Genomic DNA, 20,837 nt, shown 5'->3' on the forward strand with positions numbered 1-20,837 from the left:
CATAAATTCATCTATTCGTTTAGTAGTCATCCTCGGTGTTGTACAATTGAACACAGAGCTACTGTAGTCTACCTATGGGTCCCTCAAGGCAGCTTACTGTACTCTTGGGAAAGTGATATTTCTGAACTTTGCCTTCAGCAGGCATACGAATCAATATCTCATTACACTCCAGACTCGTGGGGCCGCTATACATCGCTAACAAACAAGTTATTATAAATCTCATTAAATATGATCATACTAGATGTTGTCAACTCAAACACTCCATGTTGCTGTTGAAATAATCATACACTCTGGCAATTATATTACATTTTCAGAATTTGACTGTAGTGTGCTTAGACATCAATATCTCTTTTAAGGATGTCAACTTACAGACCATATATTATACCTAACCTGCAAGGAACACCATGCACTAACAGCCATCAGATCCACACAGACCTAATCAACCATTAGACGTACTACAAGTATTGCACGTTGTTAGTTGTTGCTGGTGATTCCCAGGCCAGTGTTGTGTTCAGTTGTGTTTTGGGGCTGTGCAGTCTCATGGGCCTCTCTCTGGCCTAGTTTCCGTTGTAACCATGCCCCTGGGATCACCACTAGCTAGTCACTGTGAGAAGAAACTGGAGGGAGTAATCCCCAGACTGTGTCTCACTGTGTGTGTGTGTGTGTGTGTGTGCGGGTGTGTGTGAGCGAGAGGGAGAGAGGGAGGGAGAGAGAGAAATTCTGTCCCTCCACCAATCTCAACACTCTGTTGGTGAAAACAGCTGGAAACACTTATCCTATGAGAACAGACTGAGAGAGAGAAGGGGAATGAGACACAAGTCTTTGTCAGGGGTGAAGTGGTCATCTGACCCAGGGGGACACGTCTGCTTAGACACAGAAAATATTACAACACCGCTTCTCTCTTGTTCAGGTGAGATGAGTGTTTAAAGAGCTGGTAGCAATCCAGCAGTATTTGCTTTTCAAATGAAGCCACCGCTAGTCAATCAAGCCAACAACATTTGGAAACCTTTTGGACGTCCCTTTAGTCAGAACCAGCAGTGCTAGTTGTTGTTTAGCATCATAAAACAGGCCTTCAGGGGATCGTTTCCTACTCGAATATTTATTGAGTCATCAAAAACAGAATGATGACCTGAGTGAAAAGGTCTCTGTTTTTCGAATGATTACTGCTCACTGAGAGAATCACTGAAGGGGTTTTATTAGGCTGGGCTTTAGGCTTGGCCCATTGTTTTCCTCAGTTTGACGACGATAGGGTCCAGCAGGAAAGAGAGTGGTGTCTGTATGTGTGTGAGTCAGGGTGATGTGCTGACGTCTGTCGTCAGTGAAGTCATTGTCCTCTGTTCACTTCACACAGGCTCGCCCCGTCACTGAACAAGAGGCCTTGGAGGTGTGTGTGTGTGTGTGTGTGTGTGCAGTACATTTGATTGTGTGTGCCATTTTATCTATCATCTCTTCTAGCTCGAAATGAGAACTCATACAAGCTCAGATCTCAATCTTGTTTTATGCAAACTGTTCCAAAATTTTTAACAGAGCGTGGAAAAAGGTCCTTTCATTACTCAGCCGACAGGTCTGGAATTCCCTCCAAAACAACATAAAACGACAGGACCTGGTGTCACTGGAGGAGTTCAAAGGACAAATAGATGAACAGGTTGTTGAGACATGTAGCTGTTTCTAATTGTCTCCCGATGTCACTAGTTTGCGTTGCCTTGTAAGGAAGCATGTGGTTTTAAATGACACACGCATACATCTACTGTTTGTATTTGTACTGTTGCCAGTGTCTTCTGTCTGTGTTGTCCGTTTTGTATTACATAGTCGTCAGGCCGTCATTGTAGACTGAACAAAAATATAAACGCAACATGTAAAGTGTTTGTCCTATGTTTCATGAGCCGAATTTAAAGATCCCAGGAATGTCCATGAACACAAAAAGCTTATTTCTCTAAAATGTTGTGGACAAATTTGTTTACATCCCTGTTAGTGAGCATTTCTGCTTTGCCAAGATAATCCATCCACCTGACAGGTGTGGCATATCAAGAAGCTGATTAAACATCATTATTATTACACAGGTGCACCTTGCACTGGGGACAATAAGAGTCCACTCTGAAATGTGCAGTTTTGTTACACAGCACAATGCCACAGATGTCTCATGTTTTGAGGGAGCATGTCATGTATTGTCATGTTGTGTCTTTCTGTCCTTTCCTTTCACCCTGTCTCCCTCTGCTGGTCGTATTAGGTTACCTTTTCTCCCCCGCTTTCCCCCAGCTGTTCCTTGTCTCCTCTTGACTACCTCGTCACCCCTTCTCCCACCTGTTCCCCTTTTCCCTCTGATTAGTCCCCTATATCTCTCTCTGTTTTTGTTCCTGTCCTTGTCGGATTCTTGTTTGTTGTGTTTCATGCCTGAGCCAGACTATCGTCATGTTTGCTGTAACCTTGTCCTGTCCTGTCGGAATCTGCCGGTCTATCTGAGCCTACCTATGTTTGGTTATTAAAGAAGCTCTGTTTAAGTTAGTTCGCTTTTGGGTCCTCATTCACTCACCGTAACAGAAGAATCCGACCAAGAATGGACCCAGCGACTTCGGATCCTCTCCACTCAGCCGTCGAGATCCAGGGAGCGATGCTAGGCAGACACGAGCAGGAATTGTCTGCTGCTCGACATGCCGTTGAGACCCTGGCCACCCAAGTCTCCAACCTCACAGAACAGGTTCACCATCTCCGCCTCGATCCACCGGCCACTTCCAGGGCTTTCGAATCTCCGGAGCCCAGAATCAATAACCCGCCGTGTTACTCTGGGGAGCCCACTGAATGCCGCTCGTTCCTCACCCAGTGTGATATTGTGTTTTCTCTCCAGCCCAACACTTACTCCAGGAGCACTGCTCGTGTCGCCTACGTCATATCTCTCCTTATTGGACGGGCTCGTGAGTGGGGCACGGCAATCTGGGAGGCAAGGGCTGAGTGTACTAACCAGTATCAGGACTTTAAGGAGGAGATGATACGGGTTTTTGATCGATCTGTTTTTGGGGAGGAGGCTTCCAGGGTCCTGTCTTCCCTATGTCAAGGTAATCGATCCATAACAGACTACTCTATTGAGTTTCGCACTCTTGCTGCCTCCAGTGGCTGGAACGAGCCGGCTTTGCTCGCTCGTTTTCTGGAGGGTCTCCGCGCAGAGGTAAAGGATGAGATTCTCTCCCGGGAGGTCCCTTCCAGCGTGGATTCCCTGATTGAACTCGCTATTCGCATTGAGCGACGGGTTGATCTTCATCACCGAGCTCGTGGAAAGGAGCTCGCGTTCTCCGTTGCCCCCCTCTCCGCATCACTACCATCTTCCTCTGCCGGCTCGGGAGCTGAGCCTATGCAGCTGGGAGGTATCCGCATCTCGACTAAGGAGAGGGAACGGAGAATCACCAACCGCCTCTGTCTCTATTGCGGTTCTGCTGGTCATTTTGTCACTTCATGTCCAGTAAAAGCCAGAGCTCATCAGTAAGCGGAGGGCTACTGGTGAGCGCTACTACTCCTGTCTCTCCTTCAAGATCCTGCACTACCTTGTCGGTCCATCTACGCTGGACCGGTTCGTCAGCTTCCTGCAGTGCCTTAATAGACTCTGGGGCGGAGGGCTGTTTTATGGACGAGACCTGGGCTCGGGAACATGACATTCCTCTCAGACAGTTAAGGGAGTCCACGGCCTTGTTCGCCCTGGATGGTAGTCCTCTCCTCAGGATTCAGCGTGAGACGCTACCTTTAACCCTCACTGTTTCTGGTAATCATAGCGAAACCATTTCTTTTTTGATTTTTCGTTCACCTTTTACACCTGTTGTTTTGGGCCATCCCTGGCTAGTTTGTCATAATCCTTCCATTAATTGGTCTAGTAATTCTATCCTCTCCTGGAACGTCTCTTGTCATGTGAAATGTTTAATGTCTGCTATCCCTCCTGTTTCCTCTGTCTCTTCTTCACAGGAGGAGCCTGGTGATTTGACAGGGGTGCCGGAGGAATATCACGATCTGCGCACGGTGTTCAGTCGGTCCAGGGCCACCTCTCTTCCTCCACACCGGTCGTATGATTGTAGTATTGATCTCCTTCCGGGAACCACTCCCCCCCGGGGTAGACTGTACTCTCTGTCGGCTCCCGAACGTAAGGCTCTCAAGGATTATTTGTCTGTAGCTCTTGACGCCGGTACCATAGTCCCCTCCTCCTCTCCCGCCGGAGCGGGGTTTTTTTTTGTCAAGAAGAAGGACGGGTCTCTGCGCCCCTGCATAGATTATCGAGGGCTGAATGACATAACAGTTAAGAATCGTTATCCGCTTCCTCTTATGTCTTCAGCCTTCGAGATCCTGCAGGGAGCCAGGTTTTTCACTAAGTTGGACCTTCGTAACGCTTACCATCTCGTGCGCATCAGGGAGGGGGACGAGTGGAAGACGGCGTTTAACACTCCGTTAGGGCACTTTGAATACCGGGTTCTTCCTTTCGGCCTCGCTAACGCTCCAGCTGTCTTTCAGGCATTAGTCAATGATGTCCTGAGAGACATGCTGAACATCTTTGTTTTCGTTTACCTTGACGATATCCTGATTTTTTCACCGTCACTCCAGATTCATGTTCAGCACGTTCGACGTGTCCTCCAGCGCCTTTTAGAGAATTGTCTTTTTGTGAAGGCTGAGAAGTGCACTTTTCATGCCTTCTCCGTCACATTTCTCGGTTCTGTTATTTCCGCTGAAGGCATTAAGATGGATCCCGCTAAGGTCCAAGCTGTCATTGATTGGCCCGCCCCTAAGTCACGCGTCGAGCTGCAGCGCTTTCTCGGCTTCGCGAACTTCTATCGTCGTTTCATCCGTAATTTCGGTCAGGTGGCAGCTCCTCTCACAGCCCTTACTTCTGTCAAGACGTGCTTTAAGTGGTCCGTTTCCGCCCAGGGAGCTTTTGATCTCCTCAAAAATCGTTTTACATCCGCTCCTATCCTTGTTACACCTGACGTCTCTAGACAGTTCGTTGTCGAGGTTGACGCGTCAGAGGTGGGCGTGGGAGCCTTCTTTCTCAGCGCTCCCTCTCTGACGACAAGGTCCACCCATGCGCGTATTTTTCTCATCGCCTGTCGCCGTCGGAACGTAACTATGATGTGGGAAACCGCGAACTGCTCGCCATCCGGTTAGCCCTAGGCGAATGGCGACAGTGGTTGGAGGGGGCGACCGTTCCTTTTGTCGTTTGGACTGACCATAGGAACCTTGAGTACATCCGTTCTGCCAAACGACTTAATGCGCGTCAGGCGCGTTGGGCGCTGTTTTTCGCTCGTTTCGAGTTCGTGATTTCTTATCGTCCGGGCTCTAAGAACACCAAGCCTGATGCTTTATCTCGTCTCTTCAGTTCTTCAGTAGCCTCCACTGACCCCGAGGGGATTCTCCCTGAGGGGCGTGTTGTCGGGTTGACTGTCTGGGGAATTGAGAGGCAGGTAAAGCAAGCGCTCACTCACACTCCGTCGCCGCGCGCTTGTCCTAGGAACCTTCTTTTCGTTCCCGTTCCTACTCGTCTGGCCGTTCTTCAGTGGGCTCACTCTGCCAAGTTAGCCGGCCACCCTGGCGTTCGGGGTACGCTTGCTTCCATTCGCCAGCGTTTTTGGTGGCCCACCCGGGAGCATGACACGCGTCGTTTCGTGGCTGCTTGTTCGGTCTGCGCGCAGACTAAGTCCGGTAACTCCCCTCCTGCCGGCCGTCTCAGGCCGCTTCCCATTCCCTCTCGACCGTGGTCTCACATCGCCTTAGATTTTGTCACCGGACTGCCTTCGTCAGCGGGGAAGACTGTTATTCTTACGGTTGTCGATAGGTTCTCTAAGGCGGCTCATTTCATTCCCCTTGCTAAGCTTCCTTCTGCTAAAGAGACGGCACAAATCATCATCGAGAATGTTTTCAGAATTCATGGCCTTCCGTCAGACGTCGTTTCGGACAGAGGTCCGCAATTCACGTCTCAATTTTGGAGGGAGTTTTGCCGTTTGATTGGGGCTTCCGTCAGTCTCTCTTCCGGCTTTCACCCCCAGTCTAACGGTCAAGCAGAACGGGCCAATCAGACTATTGGTCGCATCTTACGCAGTCTTTCTTTTCGCAACCCTGCGTCTTGGTCAGAACAGCTCCCCTGGGCAGAATACGCCCACAACTCGCTTCCTTCGTCTGCGACCGGGCTATCTCCTTTTCAGAGTAGCCTCGGGTACCAGCCTCCGCTGTTCTCATCTCAGTTCGCCGAGTCCAGCGTCCCCTCCGCTCAGGCTTTTGTCCAACGTTGCGAGCGCACCTGGAAGAGGGTCAGGTCTGCACTTTGCCGTTATAGGACGCAGACTGTGAGGGCTGCTAATAAGCGTAGAACTAAGAGTCCTAGATATTGTCGCGGTCAGAGAGTTTGGCTCTCCACTCAGAACCTTCCCCTTAAGACGGCTTCTCGCAAGTTGACCCCGCGGTTCATTGGTCCGTTCCGTATTTCTCGGGTCATTAATCCTGTCACAGTTCGACTTCTTCTTCCGCGATACCTTCGTCGCGTCCACCCGGTCTTCCATGTCTCCTGTATCAAGCCCGTTCTTCGCGCCCCCGCTCGTCTTCCCCCCCCCCCCCCATCCTTGTCGAGGGCGCACCCATCTACAGGGTCCGCAGGATTTTGGACATGCGTCCTCGGGGCCGTGGTCACCAGTACCTCGTTGATTGGGAGGGGTACGGTCCTGAGGAGAGGAGTTGGGTTCCCTCTCGGGACGTGCTGGACCGTGCGCTGATCGAGGATTTCCTCCGTTGCCGCCAGGTTTCCTCCTCGAGTGCGCCAGGAGGCGCTCGGTGAGTGGGGGGGTACTGTCATGTATTGTCATGTTGTGTCTTTCTGTCCTTTCCTTTCACCCTGTCTCCCTCTGCTGGTCGTATTAGGTTACCTTTTCTCCCCCGCTTTCCCCCAGCTGTTCCTTGTCTCCTCTTGACTACCTCGTCACCCCTTCTCCCACCTGTTCCCCTTTTCCCTCTGATTAGTCCCCTATATCTCTCTCTGTTTTTGTTCCTGTCCTTGTCGGATTCTTGTTTGTTGTGTTTCATGTCTGAGCCAGACTATCGTCATGTTTGCTGTAACCTTGTCCTGTCCTGTCGGAATCTGCCGGTCTATCTGAGCCTACCTATGTTTGGTTATTAAAGAAGCTCTGTTTAAGTTAGTTCGCTTTTGGGTCCTCATTCACTCACCGTAACAGAGCATGCAATTGGCATGCTGACTGCAGGTATGTCCACCAGAGCTGTTGCCGGAGAATTGAATGTTCTGAACTAAATCTGTAAATGTTCCAGTTCTTCCATAGCCTGCATCACCAGACATGCCACCAATTGAGCATGTTTGGGATGCTCTGGATGGATGTATACCACAACATGTTTTTAGTTCCGCCAATATCCAGCAACTTCGCACAGCTATTGAAGACAACAAGGCCACAATCAACAGCCTGATAAACTCTATGCAAGCAGATATGTTGCGCTGCATGAGGCAAATGGTTGTCACACCAGATACTAACTGTTTTTCTGATCCATGCCCCCACTTTTTTTTTTTTTTTTTAAAGGTGTCCGTGACCAACAAATGCATATTTGTATTCCCAGTTATATAAAATCCATAGATTAGGGCATAATTCATTTATTTCAATTGACCGATTTCCTTATATGAACTGTAACGCAGTAAAATCTTTCAAATTGTTCCATGTTGTGTTTATAATTTTGTTCAGTACAAATAAGAATGTGTCATTAATTGACTTGCCTGGTTAAATAAAGGTTACATAAAGGTTAAATAAAGGTTAAATAAATCAAATAGAAAGGAGGGATCAGTGGATGTTGCTACTGGAGCCCTGAACACATGTTGCTGAATGTCTCAACAACCGACAGATGTTGTCTATTCACCTTGGAGAACTTTATTTGCCTGGAACAGTTGGGAAGTCTTCTTCAACCTATAAAACGATCAGATTATTACAAGATGGGATGTTTATTAGGCAACACGTCTTAATCATCACCAACATGTACAAACTGTTATTTATATATATATATATTTTTTTTTTTACAGTATAAAATATGTAGCACATCCCATTATTTTGATATACAGTAATCCACATGAAACATTGCCTCTGGCTCCAAGCAATTTCTGTGTGTCGACACATTCAGGAGTCACGATGCGAAGACGGACGACAAGTGTGGGCATTATGTGGGGCTTGCAATGGTAGCCCTTGCCCTTACCGTGAGAAATTGGCCAGACAGTATACTGCAACTGTACCTCACTGTGTGTGTCGTCTTGCAATGTGTCTATTTGAAAGTGAGGCCTCTAAGATTGCGTAACCGAGCTGTACTGATTGAAACAGGATACAATGAACAACTCTGTGTGGATTGTTCTGCTGTACATTACAAGACTGAAAGTAGGGAGAGAGAGAGAGGAGGAAATAACAGCTGAATCAACACTTTTCCGTTTTTCCTTATCCCTCTCAGAAAAACTTCTGTTTGCCTGGGCCTTCTCTTCCTGTTTCCTGTTGGCTGCTGCACTCTTAGAAAAAAAAGGGTTCCAAAAGGGTTCTTCGGCTGTCCCCATAGGAGAACCCTTTTTGGTTCCAGATCGAACCCTTTTGGGTGCCATTTAGAACCTTCTGTGGAAAGCATTCTACATGGAACCACAAAGAGATTTACATGAAACCAAAAAGGGTTCTTCAAGGGGTTGTCCTATGGGGACAGCTGAAGAACCCATTTAGGTTCTAGATGGCACCTTTTTTTCTAAGGCTGTGGTTAGGGAGAGGAAGAGAGAGAGAAAGGAGGCCTGCGCTTCCTATGCCATGGGATAGAGAAGGTAGTGTGAGGCGAAAGATGTGAAAACTGGAAATGACCACAGTTTTAGGAGGGGTGGTTGGGTTTGTGGGCGATCAGGGGCAGTATATTGGCAGAGCTTATGCAAACCTGTATTAAAGGGATTTCCCACCATGGAGCCACTGCCAAACCAAAGCCCTTGGTCTAGTTAAAGTTAGACTTGGACGGCAGGCGGTTTTTGTCCTCTTGGTACAGTATGACCTGGTGAATGAGTAGAGGAGATACACACACATGGACCACGGGAAGCTGCTGAGTGAGGCTTGGTGATGTCTGGAATTGGAGTGAATGAAACGGAATGAGATACCATTCCATTCCAGACATTATGAGACGCCCTCAGCAGCCTCCTGTAGTCCACTTGTGTGGATCTCCTCTACTCATGTGCTTGATGAGTTCGACACCAGTCCATTTACGCTGTTACCATGAGCCCGTCCTCCCCAGTTAAGGTGCCACAGACACACATGCACACGTCTTCAAGCTGTCTTGTCGTCCGTAACCTATTTTTCACCTGTTTGTTTTATAAATCTGTCTCTATTAGCTTAGTTGTGATTATTATGGAAAGTGGATTTCCCTTTAGACCTATTCTCAAGCGAATGATTTTTCCATCCTTGTACTTCATTCAATCCCCACGTATAATCCATATGAAAGTCATCTGGTCAGCAGTATATAATGCCTTTCTGTTTTATGTGTTAGGTTAAGTATAGTGTTTTAGGCGTGGTTCAGTGTAATTTTGTGGCTAGGCCCACAGTCTATGCTCCACCAAGCCCTCTGCTCAGCCTTCCTCACTCTTAAACTGGGAAACTGGGAAACACAAGGGTTCTACAGAGACAGTAAGTCATTTTCTCCATTCGTAGACACAAACTATTGTAGTTTGGTTTATTTAGAGTCTTACATTGTGGTTGCTAGTCACTATATGTGGTGGAAAAGGGTGAGCAATTTGTGAAAAGCTGAATAAAAGCTGTCAAACCATAACTAAGCGAATCATAGCAATGTGTAGCCTATGATTCATGGTTGATTCATTGAAGTAATCAGAGATCCAATTTGCTCTTATTAATCTTTCTCCAAAATGCCGGACATGAATGAGACTTCTGTCTCCCAAGCTGAAACCATCTGCATCACAGCAAGAGATGATGACGAACGAGGGCTTTCTCTTGCTAGATCGGGGTGTCTGGGACACAAACTTGTTTGATTCCTTTGAATTTGTCCATGCATGTACTTTCCCTCTTTGTTTTTGAATGTCTCATCAAACCCCTTTGGCTGTTGACATGAGTGCAGAAGAATAGAATTGAATAAAAATGGAATAGAACAGAATAGAATATATATTTGCTGTATTTCTTTCGGTTGCTGATGTCACAGGATATCCAGAGAGTAATACATGTAATTATATTGTAATAAACTATTATATTTAATTAAATTTAACAGTAATAAACTGAATCACCATTTATATCCGAACTAATTACCTTAACCTCCTATTTATATGATATATTACATAGTCTGCTACAGTGATTTACGATTTAGGTTGGGCCCATTGTTTCCATAAATCTCCCCCACCCATCTAGCTGTTAAATGTTCCGGTTGCCAAACCAAGAAGTGGGTCTGATGGTAACAGCTGATCTTTAGCAGCTAGGGCTAGTGTGCCAGCCAGTACAGGTTTACGACTGGATTTGCCAAGAGTGATTATGCAGGAAATGTTTAATGGTGTTAAATCTGGGTTCTATGTGTACAGTAAGTACCAACCAAATCAAATGTTATTTGTCACATGCGCTGAATACAACAGTTATTCGGCATTCACCTTACAGTGAAATGCTTACTTACAAGCCCTTAACCAACAATGCAGTTTAAAACAAGAAAATGTAAAAGAAAGAAAAATAACAAATAATTAAAGAGCAGCTGTAAAATAACAATGGCGAGGCTATATACAAGGGGTACTGGTTAGTCGAGGTAATTGAGGTAATATGTACATGTAGGTAGAGTTATTAAAGTGACTTTGCATAGATAACAACAGAGTGTAGCAGCAGCGTAAAATAGGGGGAGGCATTGCATATAGTCTGGATAGCCATTTGATTAGCTGTTCAGGAGTCTTATGGCTTGGGGGAATAAGCTGAAGGCCTGGCGCTCCAGTACCTCTTGCCGTGCGGTAGCAGAGAGAACAGTCTATGACTAGGGTGGCTGGGGTCTTTGACAATTTTTAGGGCCTTCCTCTGACACCGCCTGGTATAGAGGTCCTGGATGGCAGGAAGCTTGGCCCTAGTGATGTACTGGACCGTACGCACTACCCTCTGTAGTGCCTTGCGGTCAGAGGCTGAGCAGCTGCCATACCAGGCAGTGATGCAACCCGCCAGGATGCTCTCGATGGTGCAGTTGGTTTTGTCATTCCCTCTTCATGACTGTCTTGGTGTGCTTGGACCATGTTAGTTTGTTGGTGATGTGGATACCAAGGAACTACAGAGTAGTAGAATAGAGGGTGTTATGCAGTAAAGGTAATGTTGGGTAATGTATAAACTTATTTCTAAATGTTGTAAACTTTTTGTTTTGTCTACATTGTCTCTTTTGTTTTCTGTTTTGAAATTGCAACATTGTTTGATTTGCCCAGACATGCATACTATTGAAGAATGTCTAACCGTATGGCAAGGCCGGGATTTTATCTTGATTTGAACGGTGCGGCAACACTTGACGACCCACCATCTGGGATTCCATCAGCACACCTTCTGTTACTGGGAAGACAACTCACTCTCTGTTGTTCAAATGTGTTAAACCTGTGTAACATTAGAAAACAAATCGAACTCCCTCTAACTGACAGTTAGTGAGTAACTTTGTGTGTGTGTGTGTTTGTGTGTGTGTGTGTGTGTGTGTGTGTGTGTGTTTGGTCCCCTAAAATAATGATTCAGAGTGTTTTGGCTGTGTGGACCAACAGCCGCTCACGACTGGCTGTACTTGAACCATGAGTCAACCTGCAATGCATCTACATGCTATTTTAAAACGTTGCTGGAATTTTTTTACCCCCATCTGAGAGTCAATGAAAAAATTACTTTTCAAGCTGTCGAACAGCACTAATCTTCACAGTCAAGCCTATATCAATCCAGAAATATAATTGAGGTGACACCTACAGTATAGGTTTGTTTTGCTTTCAGGTAGTGATGGGGGTGTACTAGTCTGTTAACTCACATTCAATCCCATTCACTCCCTGAGGGATGATATAGTCTATTTTAGGTTGGACGATGGCATTAGGTTTAAGCTTGATATTTTGGGCGTGGGTTGTGTGTGGTGTGGATATGGACTAGTTCTGTTTTCCATTGTGGTTGCTTTGAGGACAGATCCATCTGTTCTGCGGGTTGGGATGGGATCGTTTTAACTGAGTCCGTGTCTTCCTTGCTCTTCCCTCCCTCCCTCCGTTGGCCCATCCCAGAGAGGTTTTGCTCCACGGTCAAATTAAGCAGCCAAGTGGCATCGGGTGGTGGTGGAGGAGGGAGGATGACAACATGCCGTTCAGGCCAAAAGCATTTATAGAACAACACACCCACTCACTGGAAGTCAGGGCAAGCCCACACACACTTGCTTGAGGTGTTCACACACACACACACACACACACACACACACACACACACACACACACACACACACACACACACACACACCAGTACAAGTGCAGGCGGGCATGTAGCTCTTCCAGACCCTCCAAGGGAAATGGTGTCAGATAAAGTCCATATCTATGTGGAGTGCTATGCTCTAACAGCATGAAGAGATTTGGGGTATTTGGGGTAAGGTCTTTACTCAGTATCAGACTCATTACTGAGGCCTCATTCATTCACCAGTTTCTTCATTCATCTAACCTCCCTTAGTTTTGGCTTTCCGTTTTGATTCATTATTCAGTTTCTCGTTCGGCTTTGAGCTGTAAACATATGTTTTAGTATTTGGTGATGTATAGTGTTTCTGATAAAGGATAGCCTACTTCGCTGAAGGTGGAACACAACATGTGAAGTCCTTACAGAATAACTTAACTGCCTGACTACAGACTCTTTAAAGACTCCAGTAAATAAATTCACCAACCCTCCAGTACCACTGACTTTGGCAGCAGCAATGCCAGTCAAGTGTGATCCTATGGAGTCACTAACACATCATTAGCTAGCATAGCATAGCATGACAGACTTCAAGTGGCCATCGCTATAGGAGATGCTAACAGGTCCTTAGCATAACATAACAGACTTCCAGTGGCTTTGATGTTAGCATAACATTTCCATGGGAGTGAAAAGGCTAGTGCTGAAGCCGCTACTCGCTAACACAATACAAATCAAACCAAGCCGCTGACACTAACCCTATGGAGTCACTATCACGCCATTAGCTTAGCATTAGTATGACATACTTCCAAGTGGCTTAACATACTTCCAAGTGGCGTAACATACTTCCAAGTGGCGTAACATTTCCATGGGTGAGAATTGTGAAAACACTAGCGTAATTCTTCTAAGGCTAGCTGTTATGACTGTTCTTGGCAGGTTGCTGCAGGGACCAGTGTGTAAGATGTATTAGGACGAGGGTTCGCTGTGGTAGTAGGCCAGGGGATTAGGGAAACACCTGTGTCTGACTTCACAAGGGGAACTTGATTTTCAATGGCCAACATATCATGAGGTGATTTTCCTCTATAGGCATAGTGAAGATGGCGATATTTCATGAGGTGCATTGCTCCTATATTGACAAGTCGACGACATTTAGTGCTCAAAGTGCAACCATAGGCCTACTTCATTTAGCCTATGTGGATGGCTGACAAAATCTTACTTGACTGTCCATTTTTTTTGTTTTTTTTGTGTGAATTTTACCCCCTTTTCTCCCCAATTTCGTGGTATCCAATTGTTAGTAGTTACTATCTTGTCTCATCGCTACAACTCCCTTACGGGCTCGGGAGAGACGAAGGTCGAAAGCCATGCGTCCTCTGAAACACAACCCAACCAAGCCGCACTGCTTCTTAACACAGTGCGCATCCAACCCGGAAGCCAGCCGCACCAATGTGTCGGAGGAAACACTGCGCACCTGGCGACCCGGTCAGCGTGCACTGCGCCCGGCCCGCCACAGTAGTCCCTAGTGCGCGATGAGACAAGGATATCCCTACCGGCCACAAACCCTCCATAACCTGGACGATGCTCGGCTAATTGTGCGTCGCCCCACGGACCTCCCGGTCGCGGCAGGCTGCGACTGAGCCTGGGCGCGAACCCAGAATCTCTGGTGGCACAGCTAGCACTGTGATGCAGTGCCCTAGACCACTGCGCCCCGATTGTCCATTTTTTGACAATGGCTGTTTTTGTTAGCAATATTTTCCCTGATTTTGAGTGAACATCAGATGTAAACATGTTATGATTATGAAGTATATGGAAACTCTATGAACTTAAACAAATAGTGTGTTTTTGTAGTAGAGGTTGAGCTGAGAACAATGAAGCCAAATGGCCAATGGTATAGGTTTGGGACTTAACCTCAATGTCCTCAGTACTATAGCATATTAGAACTGTGAAAGGCTATGTTCAGCAGCAGTTAGCCTTGATTTTAACAGTCACGTTTCAAACGTATGTTTGTTGCTTGCTATTTTGTGACTTCAAATAGCCATTTCACCAGATATATCCTACTGTATATTGGCACAACACTACGTCTGTAGATATCCATCATAAAGGCCCAACCCATTCAACCCTCCTGACTGACCTCTCTTATGGGAATTTTCCAGACTCCTTGAAATCTTTCCCATGTTTCCCTATGTTAGATTAAAGCCGGAGATGATATCAGCATCATTTACATTACCGACCCTTCGGGTCTGGAACAGAACGGCCGGTTTCTATACGTCATCTATCATATAAATATAGTTACTGGAAGGAACAAAGCGCCTCAGACAAAGCCCCATCCACTTGAATGGGAATGGCTGTTGTAATTGTAACTCGTGGCTGGGGCAGGAAGTGCAGAGGTTCAATGGGTAGAGAAGGTGAATGAGATCACCATGATGTTCACCTGCTATTACACCTTGACAGATATATGTGCGTGCCATTGATCTTTGAAGTGCAGGGGTTGTTGCCTTGGTGTGCCGTGTGTCGGGCCCACAGTGTTAACCATGCGCTCTTCTCTCATTGCAGGTGTATCTCATCAATGTCACATACTCTGACAACACCTCCCACATAATCTACAGGAGATACAGCAAATTCTTTGACCTTCAGGTAATGTTGACTCTCTCCTTATTCTCTATTATTCATTAAAAACTGCACTGCTATTCTCCACACATGGTTGAGTCAATGAATCAATGTGAGTTTTAGTAATTAGTCTGGGAGTGGGGGAGCGGTACGGTCTGTATCTCTTGTAGCCTCAGAGATGCAGTAGTACTACAACACACACACGCATGCGTACGCACGCACACACACACACACACACACACACACACACACACACACACACACACACACACACACACACACACACACACACACACACACACACACACACACACACACACACACACACACACACACACACACACACACATCTCTGCCTTGGCCCCGAAACGTCAAGGAGCTGCCAGGCTGTTTTATAGTACAAGAGAAATCCACATGGAAGTCAATTTAATGTACTGTAGCATGTTTTATAGCGGCCTGCCGAGGGACTCTCAGGTGATGTGTGTGTGTGCGTGTGTGTGTGGTGACTGTTGGAACGTTTCACATATCAGCTTACCTGACTCTTATGTTTAACATACCAAAACTACCCTTCAGTTTAGACCTGTATTTTCTTTGGAATGGGAGCTGGGCTGCTGCAGTAAAAACCCTGCAGGTTAAGGATATTCTGTGTGTGTGTGTGTGTGTGTGTGTGTGTGTGTGTGTACATACACCCTCTTACATCCCCGCTCTTTGCAAGCTGATAGGCAGAGTAGCAGCATAGGTCTTGTGGTCTCCTGATCATTCTGGTCAATATGAAAGAGACGTACATAGAGAAAGACTTGGGTTGATCTCAATAGCTTTAGTGTGCAGCCTGACAGGAAATGATGTTTCAATCAGGGGAGGAAGGTTCCTACCCTCAAAGGTCCCATTGATAACCAGTGGGTGCAACGGAAAATAGCCTCCCCATTGGAAGTGATTACTCCCAATGTGTAATAAAGAAAAGGTAGAACAATAAACAGGGTTGACTGAGGAAGTTTGTATCTTGGTTCCTCTGCTGAAATGTAGACTATGAGGAGATATAGGTGAGCACACACACTCATATACACACACACCGCATGCACGCACACGCACGTACGCACGCACACACACACCGCACGCACACACACACCGCATGCACGCACGCACACACGCACATGCACACACACACAAACACACACACACACACACTACGAGGGGTTCAAATTGCTGCTTGGGAGTTAATGGCCTCTAATGGGTTGTGGATGGTTTCACACAGAACCACTCAGTCACCAACAGAAAGATTGATTTTGTTAGCTTTTCTGATTGAGAGGGCAGAGGTCCTCAGACTAGGTGGAGAGTCCAAACGTCCCCTAGACTAAGGCTATAGTTTATTGTGTTGTCAAAGAAAGCAGCATTCACAACCAAATGCATTTATTTATTCAACCTTTATATATGCAGGTTTGTCTCACTGACATACAGTGTTTTGCAAGAGAGACCTTGATATAGGCTAATAATGACTCACTTTCAGTCTAGCACATCTGGCTATGCAACTGTTAATATAGCTGGCAATGAGCATCTCTTAATGTCGTTGATAGACACAAGAGTAGGTCAAGTTGCCCCTAACCACTCGTCCAGGGTCAGATGTTTCTTTAAATCCTCCTGAAGTTTAGGTGTTTGGGATATGATACTCTGATCCTAGATCTGTGGTTACTTAAGGGCACAACTTCTACTTCAAAGCTGAGACACACGGCTGTAGTCAGAGAGACTACCATTGGCAACAACCATGGCTCTTCTCTCAATACTCTCACACAGGGGGATGTGGTTAACTATTAACTAAGCCCTTATGCCAGGAGAAAGGATATACACTGGAAATGTCTGTCTTTCATCTCTCCGTCTCTTTCATCTGTCTGTTCCATCCCTCTTTTTCGCCCTGTTGTTTCTAGACAGAACTGGAGCCTCTCTTGTTTAGTAAACATGTATCTGGTCCAAAGAGAGCAGCCTTTGCAAACCCTGGATGGGCAGCACCTGTCTATATCCACAGGCAGGAGCTGCCCAACTCTTACTCACAACAGCTGACGTCATGGTTTTAGAGGGCGGGAGCTAGTTGACTTTGGCTCAGATGGTTACAGTGTGGTGTGGAGAAGGCCAGCGGTGTGGGTTCAGTTCCAGCTCGGGCCACAGGCACGGACTGTGTGCTCCCTGTAAGTTGCTTTGGATGAATGTGTCCACCAAAATGACCAACTACTGTGAGGGTGGAGAGTTCCAAGCCGTGTAGGTCGACAGAAGCACCAGAAGTAGCTAGCACTCTGTACGCGTGTGGAATATCCCATGACCTTTGATCTCTGACCTCTTGAAGGTAAAGGGTTTGGTGTATTGGTGACACAGGACCAGAGTGTAGCATAAATAAAGATATTTGGCCTCGGTTGAATGGGTAAGGTAATACACCCCTTAATTGCATTTAGAGTACACTGTAATGTGTTTTCTAACTCGGTGAGTTTATGAATGCATTAAGGCACTGGTAACAGGATATATATTAGTGCTAGTGGGTTCCCACTGTAGTCTTTGTGTGCGTGTGCTTGTGTGTGTGTGTGCGTGTGTGTGTGTGTGTCGCCAATGCAGAGAAGAAGCTATTAACTGGTAATAGAGAGACCATTCATTTCAAATGATACTAGAATCTCACAACAGGGAACCATCTCCTACTTATTATTTCCCCCCAATTTCTCAGCTTCAATGAAAGGGTTGGTCATTTTTGACAGGGCAGAGGAGAGTAGTCTCTCTCTCTCTTTAATTCTCTCACCTCTCTCCTCTCTCCTCTCTCACTTTCTCTCGCATTCTTTCTCTTTATTTATCTCTCTCATCTCTTCTCTCTGTCTTTCTTTCTCTTTATTTATCTCTCTCATCTCTTCTCTCTGTCTTTCTTTCTCTTTATTTATCTCTCTCATCTCTTCTCTCTGTCTGTCTTTCTTTCTCTTTATTTATCTCTCTCGCTCTCTCGCATTATTTCTCTTTATTTATCTCTCTAACTCTCTCTCTCTATCTCTCACGCTTTCTCTCGCTCTCTTGCTTTCTTTCTCTTTAATTTATCGCTCTCTCTCTCTCTCTCTCTCTCTCTCTCTCTCGCTCTCTCTCAATTTAGGGGGTTTATTGGCAATTAAACACATGTTTACATTGCCAAAGCAAATGAAATCGATAATAAACAAAAGTGAAATAAACAATAAAAAATGTATGGTAAACTTTACACTCACAAAAGTTCCAAAAGAATCAAGACGTTTCAAATGTCAAATTGTGTCTATATGCAGTGTTGCAAGTACAAAAGGGAAAATAAATCAACTTAAATATGGGTTGTATTTACAATGGTGTTTGTTCTTCACTGGTTGCCCTTTTCTTGGGGAAATAGGTCACACATATTGCTGTTGTGATGGCACAGTGTGGTATTTCACCCAATAGATATGGGAGTTGATCAAAATTGGATTAAAAAAAAAAAATATTTGTGGATCTGTGTAATTTGATTCTTTCCAATGTGTCAACTAATTATCTTTTTGTTTTCTCATGATTTGGTTGGGTCTAATTGTGTTGCTGTCCTGGGGCTCTGTGGGGTCTGTTTGTGTTTGTGAACAAAGCCGCTTCATTTTAAGTGGTTGTAGAATTTAACAGCTCTTTACTGGATTTTGAAAATGAGCATGTATCGGCCTAATTTTGCTCTGCATGCATTATTTGGTGCTTTACGTTGCACACACAGAATCTTTTTGCAGAGTTCAGCATGCAATCTCAATTTGGTCAATTTGGTTTTTCCCATTTTGTGAATTCTTGGTTGGTGAGCGGACCCCAGACCTCACAACCATAAAGGGCAATGGGTTCTGTAACTGTATCAAGTATTTTTTGCCAGATCCTAATTGTCAAATTGTATGTTCCTTTTGATGGCATAGAAGGCCCTTCTTGCCTTGTCTCTCAGATCGTTCACATATTTGTGGAAGTTACCCCTCTCTCTCTCTCTCTCTCTCTCTCTCTCCCTCTCTCTCTCTCTCTCTCTCTCCCCATCTCTCTCTCTTTATTTATTTCTCTCTCTATCTCCTTCTTTGTCTGTCTTTTCTCTAACGTTCCTTTTCAGTAGTTCAGTTTGGGTTATGTGAGTCCAGAATTGAAAGATTCATTTTTTCTCTCACTTCACCTGAGAAGTGGACAACAGGGCACGGGATGGAAAGACAGGGATGAGATTGGATGGAAAGAGAGGGATGAGATTAGGTGGAAAGAAAGAAAGAAAGAAAGAAAGAAAGAAAGAAAGAAAGAAAGAAAGAAAGAAAGAAAGAAAGAAAGAAAGAAAGAAAGAAAGAAAGAAAGAAAGAGGGACTGTTGTGGGGTGAGTGAATGGAACGACACAATCAGTTCCAAGAGGAAGAAAATACTTTTTTTCCCAGAAAAAACACACTCACTTCCGCACTTCATACTTACCTCAGCTTGACTTGATATATTTAGAGTTAAACACTTCTAACTACTTAACATGTAGTGTAAATAAGTCCCCTCTAGTCTGTGGGAAATTGTACCTTCCATTGCTCTCAAACTCATTTCTGTACCTTCCCACATCCTGTTGATTCCAGTTCTGACCAGTTAGTCAACTACTCTGTTTCCAGGCGTCTGAAAGGAAACCAGTTGGAACAGGAACTAAGTTTGCCCATGGGCACTGGGAAGGCCAAATACATTGATGGGGGCTTCTATTGCCTCTTATACCAGCTTTATAGTAATAGTGACACTGAAAACCCCTTTAATCCGACATATATCTTCAACATATCAACACTCGCAAGTTTTAGTTTAGGTTGTGATTAGTACGTGGTGTTTTTCCCAGGTAGGACAAAGTCCCTTCCCTAATGATGAGTAGCCCCTGTCATTTGAGGAACCTCTGAGGCATCTGTGAATGGGCCTGTGTTCCTTCAGTCTGGCACAAGGCTGGTATTTTATAAAAACCCTTCTGAAGGAGGGAACTAACAGACTGACTGATGTTTTTATGAGACTCTCCTCCGTTTTGTATTCCTCTCCACGTCCCTCTCTTTCCTCTGTTCGCAAGTCTCTCTGACTGACCATGCCTTCTGACGGAATATTTAGCTTTCGGAATGTTAATGCTAGGACTGACGTTTGACAAATCTTTCTCCGTTGAATATTTGAGATTGTGTATTGATAAAAAACAAATGGATATTCACATATTTTGCCTTGCATTCCACTTACGTCGTCAAATTCCACTTGCATAGTTGATATATTTTATGCTCTTTGAAAAACATTCACAAAAGCCTACTGTGTAGCCAGGACCGAGGCAGCCCATATTCAATTCAACTCCACTCAGTAAATTATACAGTATCCCTCTGCCAGAGCTTTCAAAACGAAGGTCGCCCAAAAGTAGAATCCCTTACCCTCGGACCGTTTGATTGAAACACATCTAGACCACAAAGCAATATTGATATGCCATCTCCAAGGATGGACGGCTGAATAGCTTCAGCGCCCTCAGCCCCCTCGTTCCCATCGGGCCTCTCGTCCTTGTGGGTGCTCTTTGGATGTTCTGTACTGTGCTGCTGCGCTAGGCAAGGCTAGGCTGGGCTATAAGGCTTCCCATTGTCTGGGGGTCAGGAATAAAGGACTACTTTATGAGCCCAGAGTGGAGAAAGAAGGAGGGAGGGAGAGAGAGAGAGAGAGAGAGCCATAGGGAGATAGAGCGAGATGGTGAGGGATCAAATCGAATTGTATTTGTCACATGCTTTGTAAACAACGGGTGTAGGCTGACAGGGAAATGCTTACTTACCGGTCCTTTTCCAACAATGCAGAGTTAAAGATTTAAAAAAGAAAGAAAAAAGGAAATAGAAATAGTGACACTAAAATCACTGTAAATAACGAATAACAACGAGT

General features: G+C 45.4%; 1 protein-coding gene across 3 annotated transcripts in view; it reads left to right on the top strand.

The window, feature by feature from the left end:
- Window positions 1-20,837, top strand: part of LOC110485783 (SH3 and PX domain-containing protein 2A) — a 119,612-nt gene that overhangs the window by 1,420 nt on the left and 97,355 nt on the right. For all 3 annotated transcript variants that reach the window (XM_036940435.1, XM_036940433.1, XM_036940434.1), the window contains exon 2: window positions 14,919-14,999. In XM_036940435.1, the coding sequence (XP_036796330.1) occupies window positions 14,919-14,999 (81 nt within the window). The remainder of the gene's footprint in view (window positions 1-14,918; window positions 15,000-20,837) is intronic.

Source organism: Oncorhynchus mykiss, chromosome 13 (genome assembly GCF_013265735.2).
Source record: "Oncorhynchus mykiss isolate Arlee chromosome 13, USDA_OmykA_1.1, whole genome shotgun sequence".
Taxonomy (NCBI): domain Eukaryota; kingdom Metazoa; phylum Chordata; class Actinopteri; order Salmoniformes; family Salmonidae; genus Oncorhynchus; species Oncorhynchus mykiss.